General features: G+C 44.2%; 1 protein-coding gene across 1 annotated transcript; it reads left to right on the top strand.

Annotated features, from left to right (window-relative positions):
• The first annotated feature begins 3,085 nt into the window (after positions 1-3,085).
• SERPINC1 (serpin family C member 1) lies at positions 3,086-13,699 on the top strand. The gene is given in 7 exon segments (NM_001034698.2): positions 3,086-3,195; positions 5,154-5,523; positions 6,186-6,401; positions 7,214-7,351; positions 9,426-9,816; positions 10,731-10,795; positions 13,451-13,699. Coding segments are annotated over 7 exon segments (1,398 nt in total). The 5' UTR covers positions 3,086-3,154; the 3' UTR covers positions 13,628-13,699.
• Positions 13,700-13,799: the final 100 nt, after the last annotated feature.

Here is a 13,799-nt window from a genome sequence, read left to right as displayed (position 1 = left end):
TAAATGTAATTTAGCAAGACTAAAAAGAGATCCTAAGACCCAAATTTTTGAGAACCAGTTGCTATAAAGAATATAGACATTTGGTAAATTTAGAATAAGAGTTATGGATTTGAAAATGGTACTGTATTACTATCAATCTTGTGTATTTTATACTGTGATCATATAAAGAGATGTTCTGGTTTTTAGGAACCTCACTCTATATAAGGATAAAAAGGCATTTATATCTGCAAATTATTCTAAAACAATACAGAAAATATAGAGATGGGGAGGAAGAGAGGGGTATGAAACAACAGAAAGCAAATGTAAGATGAGAACAGTGTGAATATTTGGGGAATCTGGGTAAAGGATGTATAAGAATATTTTGTATTACTTTTGCAACTTTTTTGTTACTTTAGAATTATTTTAAAATAAAAAGACTTTGTATCTTAGTCTTGGAAATCTCTTACACTATTATCACCTCCTGATCTTCCCCTCTCCTGCTCCAGCTTTAGTCAGATGACCAGTAGCATTGATGGGCATGTTTATCATCATGTCTGGGGTCTACTGTGAAGCATGGAGCTCCTGGAGAGCAAAGTCATCTTCATATACCCAGGCCCAGCACCAACCATGCCTGGTACCTATAGGCATTTATTAAAAGCATGTTAATTAAATGAGCATATGACTCAATGAATGAACATATTAAACCCAGTTGCTGATGTATAGTTCTTCACTACCTGGTCTGGTGGTATCTGCATCCTCATCTCTTTTCCCACAAATGTTCACCAGACCCTCTTCACCCCTTGTGCTCCATCTCTTCGTCTGCCTTCCTCCAAGGCATGTCTCACAACTTCTACAAGTTGGAACAATAGGTCTGAACTGCATATTCCACCTCAGGATGTTTGTTATCTCCTGTTTCTTCTATGTGGAAAGCTCTTCCTGAAAGTACTATGTGGTTCCTCCTCCCCCCGCCCCCAACTTTATTCTGTTTCCTTAATGTTAGTTCATGAGGGAGGACTTTCCTACCACCGTTCTACAATAATGTCCCTATCTCCTCTCATCACTTTCTACTCCCTTGCCCTGTTGTATTTTCCTCTGTAACCCTTATTAATACCTAATGTGGGCTTCCCTGGTAGCTCAGATGGTAAAGAATCTGCCAGCAATGTGGAAGACCTGCCACCAATGTGGGAGACCTGGGTTTGATCCCTGGGTTGGGAAGATCCCCTGGAGGAGGGCATGGCAACCCAATCCAGTATTCTTTCCTGGAGAATCCCCATGGACAGAGTAGCCTGGCAGGCTACAGTCAATGGGGTTGCAGAGAGTGGGACATGACTGAGCAACTAAGCACACACAACATGTTACAGATTTTTTTTTTAAGTTTATTTTATTTTATTTGGCTGTGCGGGGTCTTTGATGCAGCATGCTAAATCTTTAGTTGCGGCATGTGAGATCTAGTTCCCTGACCAGGGATCGAACCCAGGCCCCCTGCATTGGGAGCACGGAGTCTTAGCCACTGGAAGGGAAGTCCCAGGTTTATTTTTTATATATTGGTTCTTTATGTGATCGCTGCATGTCTTCCTGACTGGAGCTCCCAGCCTCTACAACAGTGCCTGCTGTCTAGGTAGTGCTCTATGTTTGCTGAGGACAAGTGGTTGAACAGGAGACTTTCCAATTGCCTTTAATCTGGAGTGACAAGAGACTCTGACCGTTCTGGGGCTTTTTAGGACGGTTCCTTGTAACCATTCATACCATACACAGAGGCCGTCATAGTGTCCAAAGTTTAAATCAGCCAAGACTTAGACATAGGAACTTCCCCAGTGGTCTAGGGAATAGACTCTGCCTTCCAATGCGAGGGGTGCAAGTTCAATCCCGAGTCCTGAACTAAGATCCCACATGCCACAGGGTGCGGCCAAAAAAGTTTAAAAATAAATTAGACACAACTGCAGTCTGGGTAGAGGTTTCTCCTGTCTAATGAATAGAGAACTCTTTAGAATGCCTATGACAATACCAACTTAATACTAGTCTTCAATCACACAGAAGGTGGCTTATATCTACATTTGTAGCAATCCTTGTCATACTGTTTTTGGTTTGTTTAGGAAGAGGGAAATAAATATAAACCTTGCCCTTTATCTCCACTAATTTGACTTCATCTCCCCAATTACTAAAATAAGTAAAATTAACAATATACATAAATATAATTCATTCTGTTTGCTTTTTAGAAGTATTTCAGCAGTTGCAAGCTTGTTTTTCGCCTGCCCCACACTGTCTCCCAATCCCCCAATAGAATTTTTCTAAGTATTCCTCACCTAGCTCCTCCACCTTAAGAAATGTCTGTGGTGGCACCTTGAGGCCCCTGCTATCGTGTCCCTCTCAAATCACTTCAAGGCTGAATGGGGAATGAGGCCATTATACACAAAGGTGTAACCTGTCTGGGTCACAGACACATGGTCTCTCAGAGGCCTGAAGGTAGCGCCTGTTTGATTTCTCTTCTCTCCCCTCTGATTAGATAACATCACCTCTTTTATTCTGTCTCCTTAAAAAGCTATGAGAAAGAGGGCATTGCACTGAGAGGTAGAAAGCTAGAATTTTCTGGACATTCAACTTGGCTAGTTATATACTGGGCTTCCCTGGTGGCTCAGATGGTAAAGAATCTGCCTCCAATGCCGGAGACCTGGGTTCAATCCCTGGGTCAGGAAGATCCCCTGGAGAAGGGAATGGCAACCAGTATTCTTGAGACTTCCCTGGTGGCTCATACAGTAATACTATTTTATTTATATAGAGTATGTACTATTTTCTACTTCCCGGTTTGGTTAACCAGGAAAAAAAAAGTTCCTGCAGACAGAGTTCTCATCTGTCAGGTATTTTCTGATGAAATTTTGTGAACATGTCCTTTTCCTTTTCTGTAAAGATGAAAAGAGGAAGAAAGGTGGGCCTTTTTCTCTGGACCTGACTGAACTTTAAAACTTCTCTACTAATTAACCAACACTGGGCTCCACACTTTACTTAACCCTGGGAGCCGGTCATCAGCCTTTGACCTCGGGCCTCCCCTCCTCACCAGCTCCATCCCCCACCCTAGCCTCTGGAACCCCAGTCAGATGTAGAGGAAAGAACCAGTCCAGAGGGATTGCCTCAGACCACACTATCTCCACTCGCTCAGACCTGTGGAAGATTAGCGACCATGATTTCCAATGGGATAGGAACCGTCACCGCTGGAAAAAGGTAAGAGGGGTGGGCTTCCCCTCTGCATGCCCTCACTGGGTTTCCTGACCTCTGAGGGGCTTGCCGGGGTGACCGCGACACCTTCAAGAAGACCGGGCCCTCTCACCCTGGTAGTTATAATGAGACTCGTTTGGAAGACATCATCCTGAGTACCCTCCCTCCCGCTTGGTTCCTGGGATAAGGCCTTTCCCTAAGCCACACCTTGGATTCCCAACCCAAGAAACAAGGGGGATGTGTTCCCTCAGAAGAGATGCTGCTCTGCGGCAGCCCTCTCAGCAGCCCAGGAGACACTCCAAGGGGAAGCGCTGGGCCTGCCATATATCTGGAAAGAGGGAGCCAATGTAATGCGTGAGGATCTCCTAACTCTCTTTTTGCTCCTTCCACCCAATTCCGCCCTGCCCACCCCGCTTTCCTGTCACAACCCCAACTCCCTCCCAAGGTCTCAGTGACCTTTGACAAAGGATCATCTCTTAACATCATACACATTCCTTCCTTTTTTTTTTACAGGAAGCTAAAAGTGAGGCTCTGGCTTGATCACCTTGGTTTTTCTTTGTGCTTAACAAAGCTCCCAGGGCCCCCACAGCCTCCACTTGTATTTCTAAGGGTAGCTGAGGGATAATACGGGAAACAGAGGCAAGCCAGCTGGAGAGATGAATGGCAAGTTTCTCCCTGCTTCCTCACCCTGTCGTCCACAGCTCGCTCAGCACCTCCGCTCTCCCACTCAGTGCCTCTGTTCTTAAAAAGACTTCAGGGTTGACTTCAGATCATGCAAGAAACCAAGTACCCTTCAGCTGCCCCCAGCTTCCAGCCAGCCCCACACTTGCCCGGAAGACCACTCTGGCGAGTCCTTTCTACACCACCTACATGTCTTGTCTTTTTCTGCTGCGGGAAGATTGTGAAGAGTCAGTACCCATGTACAGACTCCTTTCTGTAGGCCTAGGGCCCCAAGTCAACCAGAGGAAGTGTCTGGCTCCTCATGTCTTATCTATAAAAACACGATAATAGAGTTTATCACTTTGTTTACTTAATTGGGTGTCCCGATTTTCCTAGTTTGTCAATTTCATGATATCCTTTTTTTTTGAAAGTGAGACTGGTTTTATTTACTTTAGTGAACACACTTTGGAAGTTACTAAAATTTGCAGGCAACAGAAAATGATGAGGACCTGATCTAAGGCAGTGAGAGAACAAGAAAACAATGCATAGCATCTAGGGTCTGACTATTGAGAAGGGAGAGAGGGAGAAATCCTGGATGGCTCTCAGGTCTCTAGATTGGATGACAGGGTACCTGAAGGTCCCATTTGCTGAGCTGGGGGACATAGAAGGAGAAGCAGGTGTTTGGGTGAGAGACAAGTTCAGTTTATTTGTATTTCACTAAGGGATCAACAGGACATCCAGGTGGAATTGTCCAGCAAACAACTGGTCTGGAACTCAGTGGAAAGACTAGGACTGGAGCTAGAGATTTCAGAGTTTTCAGCACATAGATTGTAGTTTTGCCCCAGACATTCCTTCTTAGCCCTCTGGTGTTGCTGTCAATCAAACTCTTCCCAGTCCTTTAACATCCAGGTTAAAATCCCTTCCCTAAATAGCTTCTGTTAATGGCTCTTCCAACTGACCTAAGTTTTCCCTGGGCACTAAAATTCCCTGCCATATTTCATGTATGCATTGTCCATTTCACCAGTTGGAAGCTTCGCATTCTTCATTTCTTCCAGCATGAGGCATTGAGCACACAAGACTTCTAATAACATCGTTACTCCCACAGTTGACTCTTAATTTCAACAGGACTATGTCCAGGGTAAGGAGTCCAGGAATGAACTTGTCCTTGGCCCTTGTACTTTTCAAAGGTGTTGGCCCTCTTGGCCACACAGTGTGGGCTGGTGATCTACTAGGGTAAATCTGTGGTGGACAGTGGGGAGGGGATTTCTCAGCCTAGCTTAACTCAGGTTTCTGTCCCCCTATAGGAGTATATGTCTTCTCCCTTTGCTGCTTATTGGCCTCTGGGGCTGTGTGACCTGTCATCGGAGCCCTGTGGAAGACGTCTGCACAGCCAAACCTCGGGACATTCCTGTGAATCCCATGTGTATTTACCGTTCCTCAGAGAAGAAGGCAACTGAGGGCCAAGGCTCCGAGCAGAAGATCCCTGGGGCCACCAACCGGCGGGTCTGGGAACTGTCCAAGGCCAATTCCCACTTTGCCACTGCCTTCTATCAGCATTTGGCAGACTCCAAGAATAACAATGACAACATTTTCCTGTCACCCCTGAGTATCTCCACAGCTTTTGCTATGACCAAGCTGGGTGCCTGTGACAACACACTCAAGCAGTTGATGGAGGTACAACTCAAAGCCCTTCTGCCCAGCTCCTTGCTGTAACTCCTAAGAGAACATCCATGTGCTTAAGCACCCTTTCGAGACTTTGGGTAGTGTCCCCGGCTCTTTGTGTTTCTTTTTCTCTCTCTCCTTCCTAACCCCACCACCCCCCCGCTTTTTTTTTAACACATCCTTTATTTATTTATCTATTTATTTATTTATGGCTGTGCTGGGTCTTTGTCGCTGCATGGGTTTTTCTCTAGTTGCCCAGAGAGGGTGACACTCTTCCGTTGTGGTGCTCGGGCTTCTCATTGTGGCGACTTCTCTTGTTGCAGAGCATGGGCTCTAGCGCTCACAGGCTTCAGTGGTTGCAGCACACAGGCTCAGTACTTGTGGCGCATGGGCTTAGCTAACCCATGGCATGTGGAATCTTCCTAGACCAGGGATCAAACCCATGTCCCCTGCATTGGTGGGCAGATTCTTAACCACTAGACCACCAGGGAAGCCCCCGCTTTCTTCTTCTTTTTTCCATGTATTCCTTTAGAAAGCATGAGTTGAATGTTTATGCTGTGCCAGGCACTGTGCTTGATGACTATTGGTCAGGGGCTGCCTGGCATGATGCTCACCGATCATGTGAACCAGGCTGTCCCACCAGACCCACCATTATTTTCTTTTGGCTTCTACAGGTTTTTAAGTTTGATACCATCTCTGAGAAAACTTCTGATCAGATCCACTTTTTCTTTGCCAAACTGAACTGCCGACTCTATCGAAAAGCCAATAAATCCTCTGAGTTGGTATCAGCCAACCGTCTTTTTGGAGACAAATCCATTACATTCAATGAGACCTACCAGGACATCAGTGAGGTGGTATATGGGGCCAAGCTCCAGCCCCTGGACTTCAAGGTGAGTTCCAGATGTCATCCCAGACCTCAGAGTTCTTCCTCTCTACTCAGAAGTTAAAGAGACAAGGAAGCAGGATCCTAATGAACACTGCTATGCTAATTGAAGGCAGGAAGAGGTGTTTTAAGTCAGAGCCCCTGGGATATGTATTCTTATTTGAAACCTGAGAAATCAGTGCTATCTATGGATTGCAGAGGCTCCTCTGAAAAAGTTATAAAAATCCTGTAACAGTGGCATTCAGAACGTGGGCACTCGTTCACATAACAGAGCAATTGTAGACCTTAAATGTTGCAAGCATTATTACTATTTTCAGATCCTTTCAATAAACAGACTTACTTAAAAAGTTAAAAAAAAAAAAAAAAGTCCTGCAACAAAGAAGTCTACTGATTTTATTCAAAAGTATTTCTCAAACTTTTTGGATCACATGGACATCTCTCCTGTGCCCCCTGCACCTCCACCATCACTCCTTGGCTTCCTAGAGAACACATCTCATGAATACTCATAAGAGTTCAGGTTTCCAAAGTCAAAGAAGATAATATTTTGTTTTCTTTTTCTAGACTATTTTTCTCTTCTTCTGTTTCTTTATTTCTTCCTCTTTTTCTTTCTCTTTCTTCTGTTAATATTTATTAACTCTATGGAAGATCCACAACAATATGCTAGATATGTGTGGTTTCTCCAATCTGGGTTAGAGTGATGGTTTAACAAAATGGTGGGAAAGAGTGGAGGGATGATGGACAAAATAAAATTCTGCATGGGGAGATGGAGAAGCCAATTGAATAGCACAGTTGGGTAGGTTTGTTTCCTGTTCTCCTCAGGGAAATGCAGAGCAGTCCAGATTGACTATCAACCAATGGATATCCAATAAGACTGAAGGGCGTATCACTGATGTCATTCCCCCACAAGCCATCAATGAGTTCACTGTCCTGGTGCTAGTCAACACCATTTACTTCAAGGTACTCAAAAATGGTGCTGGAGGGAGGCTCAAGAGGGAGGGGACATATGTATACCTATGGCTGATGCATGTTGATGTATGGCAGAAACTAACACAATATGGTAAAGCAATTATCCTCCAATTAAAAATAAATATATTTTAAAAAAATAAATGCAAAAAAATAAAATGACCCTGGAGAGACCTCAGGGATGACATATTTCCCTCCAGCTCACTCTCCTTCATACCATTGGGCATGTGTAGGCAGATCATTTTGAGAAATAGTACATGCGTGGTCTGGGCATAAATACAAATTTGCTGAGTCTAGAGTCATGTCTAGGGCTGTGGTTGCTGGACTGAGGTCCAAAGGGGGCCTGGTAATGTCTCTGGGCCCAAGGCAGCGTGTACACATTCATAGACCAGCATGCTCAGCAGCAAGGTGTGCATGATAATAAATTCTCATAAGTATGTGATGATTTCTTCTGTCCAGTTAACTTCATTTTGAAATCTGGAACAAAATGACAGAGTCTATAGACAATCCTCAGTGATGAGGTTTTCTCCATCATCTAGAGCAGCTTCTGCAGCATCTCAAAATTCCTCTTGCCTGAAGCTTCTGAACCTCCTGGTACCAGACTAACCTCAAATTTTGCAGAGGACTTGTGACATGATCATGCAGATGGCTTTGTCTTTCTCAGAGAGTCAAGTTCTGAAGATTGTTCCAACTTGATTACATTTAGGAAAAAGGATGAGGGGAGAGGATAGTGGGAATAAACAGACCACTGACACTCAGGAGGCCCACCAGCTTAACACAGGTTGAATTGTGCCCTCCCGGGTCATGCTCTAGATGTGTTCTTCTCCCCGACTGGGCCTGGAGGGTTAGCCCGTCACTGCTGTTGCCAACTGCTTTGTTGCTTGGGGGTTCCCTCATGCCAAGAACGCAGTAGGTTGCATTTCTACAGTGTGTACTGACTGCCCTTTGCAGTTTATGAAACACTTTGCCTTCTGATTCTCATGACATCACAAATGAGAACTTGAGCTGCTCAGACAGTACTTAGTTTAAATTCTGACTCTTCCACTTGTGACTACAAACTTGAGAGAGTTACTTAAGACCTTTCCGTGTCCCAGTTTCTGCATCTATAAAGTGGTAACAATGATACATCTGCCTCACAGGGTTACTGAGGGGATTAAGTCAATGCATACAAAATGCCTGGAGCGGTGACTGGCACACAGTAAGCATCCTACAAATATTAGGGATAACCAGCTCCTAATTTTACAAGCGAAGAACCACCACTGAAAGAGTTAAGTGACTTGTCCCCAAATCAAAGAGCCAGAAGATGACAAGGAATGCTAACTACATCTTGGAAATGTCAAAGCAGTATCTTGTATCCCTTCCCTCTTTGAACAGGAAGTTGGCCAGGCCTCACTCTCTGCCTGGCAGGACTCCCAGATGACTCCCTGGGGTTACTACCTTTGTCTGGCTTTATTCATCAGGGAGAAAGCCCAGCATTTTGGAGGATGGTCTTTGAGAAGGAGGCTGGTGGGAGGCAGAAGGCAAAAGGCAATTAGATTTAAACTCCAGAAGAGACTTGCCAAGAGGCCAGTAGGTTATTTTTGTTTTTATGTTTTTCTTGTTATAAAAGCAAATAGTCATTGATGAAAAATCTAGAAAATACAGAAAATTCATTGAAAAAAAAACCCCACTCATGATTCTGTCACTCTGACACAGTCAGTATTAAAAAGCCTTTTTATGCACATCCCTCTAGGTCTTTGTTCTTAAAAATTGCACTTCCATGGTCGTCCCTGGTGGCTCAGATGGTAAAGTGTCTGCAATGAGGGAGACCTGGGTTCAATCCCCGAATTGGGAAGATACCCTGGAGAAGGAAATGGCAACCCACTCCAGTACTTTTGCCTGAAAAATTCCATGGACGGAGGAGTCTGGTAGGCTACAGTCCATGGGGTCACAAAGAGTCAGACACGACTGAGCAACTTCACTTTTTTAATGTAATAAAATATTTTGACTGTTTTTCATGTCAGCATTCTCCTACGGATGTTTCTGGTCTTCTTGCTTTGTGATTCTCGCACCTGGTGTCTTCCTCCAGGGCCTGTGGAAGTCAAAGTTCAGTCCCGAGAACACAAGGAAGGAACTGTTCTACAAGGCTGATGGGGAGTCATGTTCAGTACTCATGATGTACCAGGAAAGCAAGTTCCGCTATCGGAGAGTAGCAGAAAGCACCCAGGTGCTCGAGTTGCCCTTCAAGGGTGATGACATCACCATGGTGCTCATCCTGCCCAAGCTGGAGAAGACCCTGGCCAAGGTGGAACAGGAACTCACCCCAGACATGCTGCAGGAGTGGCTGGATGAGCTGACAGAGACGCTGCTGGTGGTCCACATGCCCCGCTTCCGCATCGAGGACAGCTTCAGCGTGAAGGAGCAGCTGCAAGACATGGGCCTCGAAGACCTGTTCAGTCCTGAGAAGTCCAGGCTCCCAGGTGAGGGCAGGAAGGGTTTCCTCCTTTCTCTACCCTCAGAGTTGTCTGACCAAAGGTGGAAGAGATGGGGAAGGAGTAGACGAGAGGGAGTCCAGACACCTGGATTCTAATCCCAGTCCTACTGCCAACTCAGGGGAATCCCTTCCCTCTCAAGGGATCAGTTCTCTCCTGTGTACGAGGGGAAGCTGGCTCTTGGGTCTCCATGGGCCCAGCTGGCACTGGAACCTTTGGAGTCTGTAACTCATAGAAGAGGTGGGACCAGGTAGAGAGAAACTTGAAAACCACCAGAGTTCAGAGCAAAGAGACAGCTAGGATTAAGAGCCAAGGACATCCAAGTCCCACCAAAGAGCTGTAGCTGACATTTAATAGCCCTTCCTGATATTCTAAAGGGCTTCTGGACAGATGCAGACAAGCCTTCCCAGTTGTGATTCTCTGATAATAGTGTTAAGTTGTTTTGGTTCTTCCAACACACCATCCTTGAAAAATATGCATTAAAATATCTCATTTTTAAAAAGAAGTTTACAACATTAGTTAAGTGGATTCATGTGTAATGGGCTGCCTTTAAACTAGGTCTCAGAACCATACCCTTTCTTCAAGGTGTTGTCACCCTGGAAGGAAAGACATTGCTACTAGATGGAGTGAGCATTTCTTTAAGAACAGGGTCCTCAGCCTTAACCCCCAAACCCCCATAAGCTAAAGCACCAGATTAACTTCATAGGAACCAGGCTGAATAAACCCAAAGTATTTTATTATTTTTAATGTGTATTGATTTTGAGGGTATCATTAGGTGAGGGTCCAGGATTTCTATTTTTCTAAAAGTCCCAAAGGACCTCTTAATCCAAACTGAATTCCTCTCTGTGGGTTGAAGCCAACTTTCTCCCATTTCACAGATCTTTCTCTGGTCTTCCTTCTAGGTATTGTTGCAGAAGGTCGGAGCGACCTCTATGTCTCAGATGCATTCCACAAGGCATTTCTTGAGGTAAATACACCTCTCTCCGCTCTCTCTTCTTATGCTTGCTTTTTTTGTTACCATGCTGCTTTATTATTCAATATATCAGTATCTCATATGATGAGTAACTTTGGAGTCATTCCTTCATTGGCTCTTACGGTGTAGACAGCAGATGTTTGAACAGTAGGTGACAACTGTGATAAAAGGCATGTTTCCAGGTCCCTCAAACCCCAAGTCTATAGTGTCCTCCTCTATACATAACTCTAACTTGAAGCCCTCGTGGTCTAATTGTTCTACCCTCCATCCGCTACCTCTCCTGGGAACACAGACATTAAGGTGAAGGTGATACCGGAAAAGCAGCCAGCAAAGGCATTAAAAGGAGAACCAGGAGATGATGAGCTTATGGAAACCCAGGAAGGAGTTTTAAGAAAATGGAAAGCATCTAGTGAGAAGACTGAAAAGTGACCGCAGGTGACTTTCCCCTGAGGCATTTGGACAGTGTAGTGGGGGCACGTCCTAATTGTAATGATTGAAGAGCAAATGGAAAGTAAGAAAGAGCTGGTGAGTGTAGACCATCACTGTAGTGTCCTACAGTGTGTTCCAGAAAACTAGAACTCTAGACTACGCTGCAGGTAATAAAAAGTTAGGTGGTCAAATAAATGTATATCCTCTTCTAGGGAAGTTAACAGAAAATCAAAACACATTGGAGTGTTGATGTCTGAGCAGTTCCACAGTGAAGAAAATGATTCAATATTGCTTAACCCAGTGTTGCCCCAACTAAGATGCCCATGGAAACCTTTACTGGAGTAAGAGCTGTGTAAAGCCTATAGAACTTCTGGCTCTCAAACAAATACTGAACTATGGATCAATAGCATTAGTTATCTAGAGAGCTTGACTCAAGGTCTGAATATCTGTATATTTACAAAGCTCCTCAAAGAATTCTGATGCGCATCCAGGTTTGCGAACCACTTATGTAGACCATTCTTTGGGGGACCCAGGCTATGAGGGAAATGTGATAGGCCAATGTTAGAGGTCATAAAATTTAGAAATCTCAAAAAGGAGACTGTGGTCGAAGAGATAGATTTCAGAGCATGGTGCTAGTAAATATAGTTACAAAGTCCAAGCTCAGTGGGAAATATGTCATTAGGAGGAAAGTGGAAGGATCAAGGGACAGGAAAAAGCCAGGGTAATTTTAATGGGAGTGAGGAAATGTGATAGTTTGAAAAAAACAGAAGGTTATAGACTGAGAGGATAATGTAATTATAATTTCAAAGGTCGAGATGTTCTGAGAGATGGCAACTTCAAAGTGTAGCCACGGACTGGTTTGCTGAAGTGAAGGCAATGCTCATTGGGTTCAATGAGATGAAAGAAATGGAAGTTTAGAGTATTGAATGGGTCTCCTACCAAGACATTTTAATTGTCTAGGTCACACGATAGCAGGAGTTAGGTTAGAAAGGCAATGGGCTAGGCAATAAAATCCTCAATGCGGGACTATATTCTATAGAGCAATAGGACCAAAGCAAGAGTAGAAAGATATATATCTTAAAAGATTCTGAGGTCAGAACAGGGGGTTTTACATGAATACTGGATTAATGATTTTGGAAGTGAAAATACTGAAGCCATATTGATTATGGAAGAAATAACATTTAGACTGCAAGAGAAGATGAGTCCTCAGGATTTTAACTATGACTGAGAATCTTCTTCCATGGACCCCAAATGGAAGTGGTCAACTCAGACCTCCATGAGGGCCTTGAGTTACGATCAAGAAGAAGCAAAAGTTCAGTTTCATTTTGTCTACCTGAGCCCACTAAACAATGATGCAAGGTTCCTCCATGGCTCTTGGGAGCCCTATACACAAGGACCCTAATTGATTGTCTCCTGAGAAGCCACTGAAAACCAGAATCTGATTTGAGTAAAAGGGCCCTGGTCTTACAAAAGTTCGTCTGCTCTTAGTACTAAAACGATCGTGAATTAGATAGCATGTGTAGAAGGGAGAGGTGGTAAGGAATGAGGAAGGGGAAATCATCAACCAGCTTCTCTCAAAGCTCAGGGGTCTGAAATGCTTTCCTTGGAGGCAGGGACACAGTTTTAGTGACATTCTAGGTGCTCAAGCAAAATTTCTAAAGGTGTCTCCCATCTCCCTCCAGATCTGTGGCAGTTCTACTTATCAGTAAGCTCCAACACCATCCTTTCAATCTATTACTCTGAGAAATATTCATCTCATCCAGCCAGAGGACCATCCTCTTTTCACAGGCCCTAGTTCCTGAGTGGCTGTTGACAGTAGTTCTATCTAGGATCTTGATGATCCAGAGTGGAACTGTCTCAACTGCGGTGCTCTAATTTTGAGTCAATAGGTCTTTCAGTATACAGTTCAGTATCATGTACAACATTGCCAGCCAGAAATGTGACAACTTTGTGTACATCCAGATTTCTGGTTCAGAGAGTATCTGAATGGACCCTGGCACTTTCTTTCAGCACAAGGCTTGGATGAATACAAGTCTTACATCAGTACAGTGGATGAAAGAAAAGACTAAAAGTAAGGTTCCAGAGGGGATCCGACCTAACTCATAGCAACTGGAAAATAAGTGGCATGTTTGAGGAATTGCTGTGTCCATGGATGATGTACCTCTTGTAATGAGCTGCAGAGTAGCTAACGTGGCAGTCTGTTTCCCATTTGACCTGCAGGTAAATGAGGAAGGCAGTGAAGCTGCAGCAAGTACCGTCATTAGCATCGCTGGTCGTTCGCTGAACTCGGACAGGGTGACCTTCAAGGCCAACAGGCCCTTCCTGGTTCTCATCAGGGAAGTTGCTCTGAACACTATTATATTCATGGGTAGAGTAGCCAACCCTTGTGTTGATTAAAATGTTATCCTTTGTACTTCTTCCTATTTTGGTTTGTGAATACAAGTAAAAATAAATACAACTTCCCATATCTGACAATTATGAATGGACTTTGCCATCTGAAATGAAGGCAAGGAAAGGAGAAATGGATAGAGATGCTGCTCGGCATTTGGTATAACGAGGCTTTCGACTT

This window comes from Bos taurus, chromosome 16, assembly GCF_002263795.3.
Source record: "Bos taurus isolate L1 Dominette 01449 registration number 42190680 breed Hereford chromosome 16, ARS-UCD2.0, whole genome shotgun sequence".
Taxonomy (NCBI): Eukaryota; Metazoa; Chordata; class Mammalia; order Artiodactyla; family Bovidae; genus Bos; species Bos taurus.
This window is presented reverse-complemented; position numbering and strand designations above follow the sequence as displayed.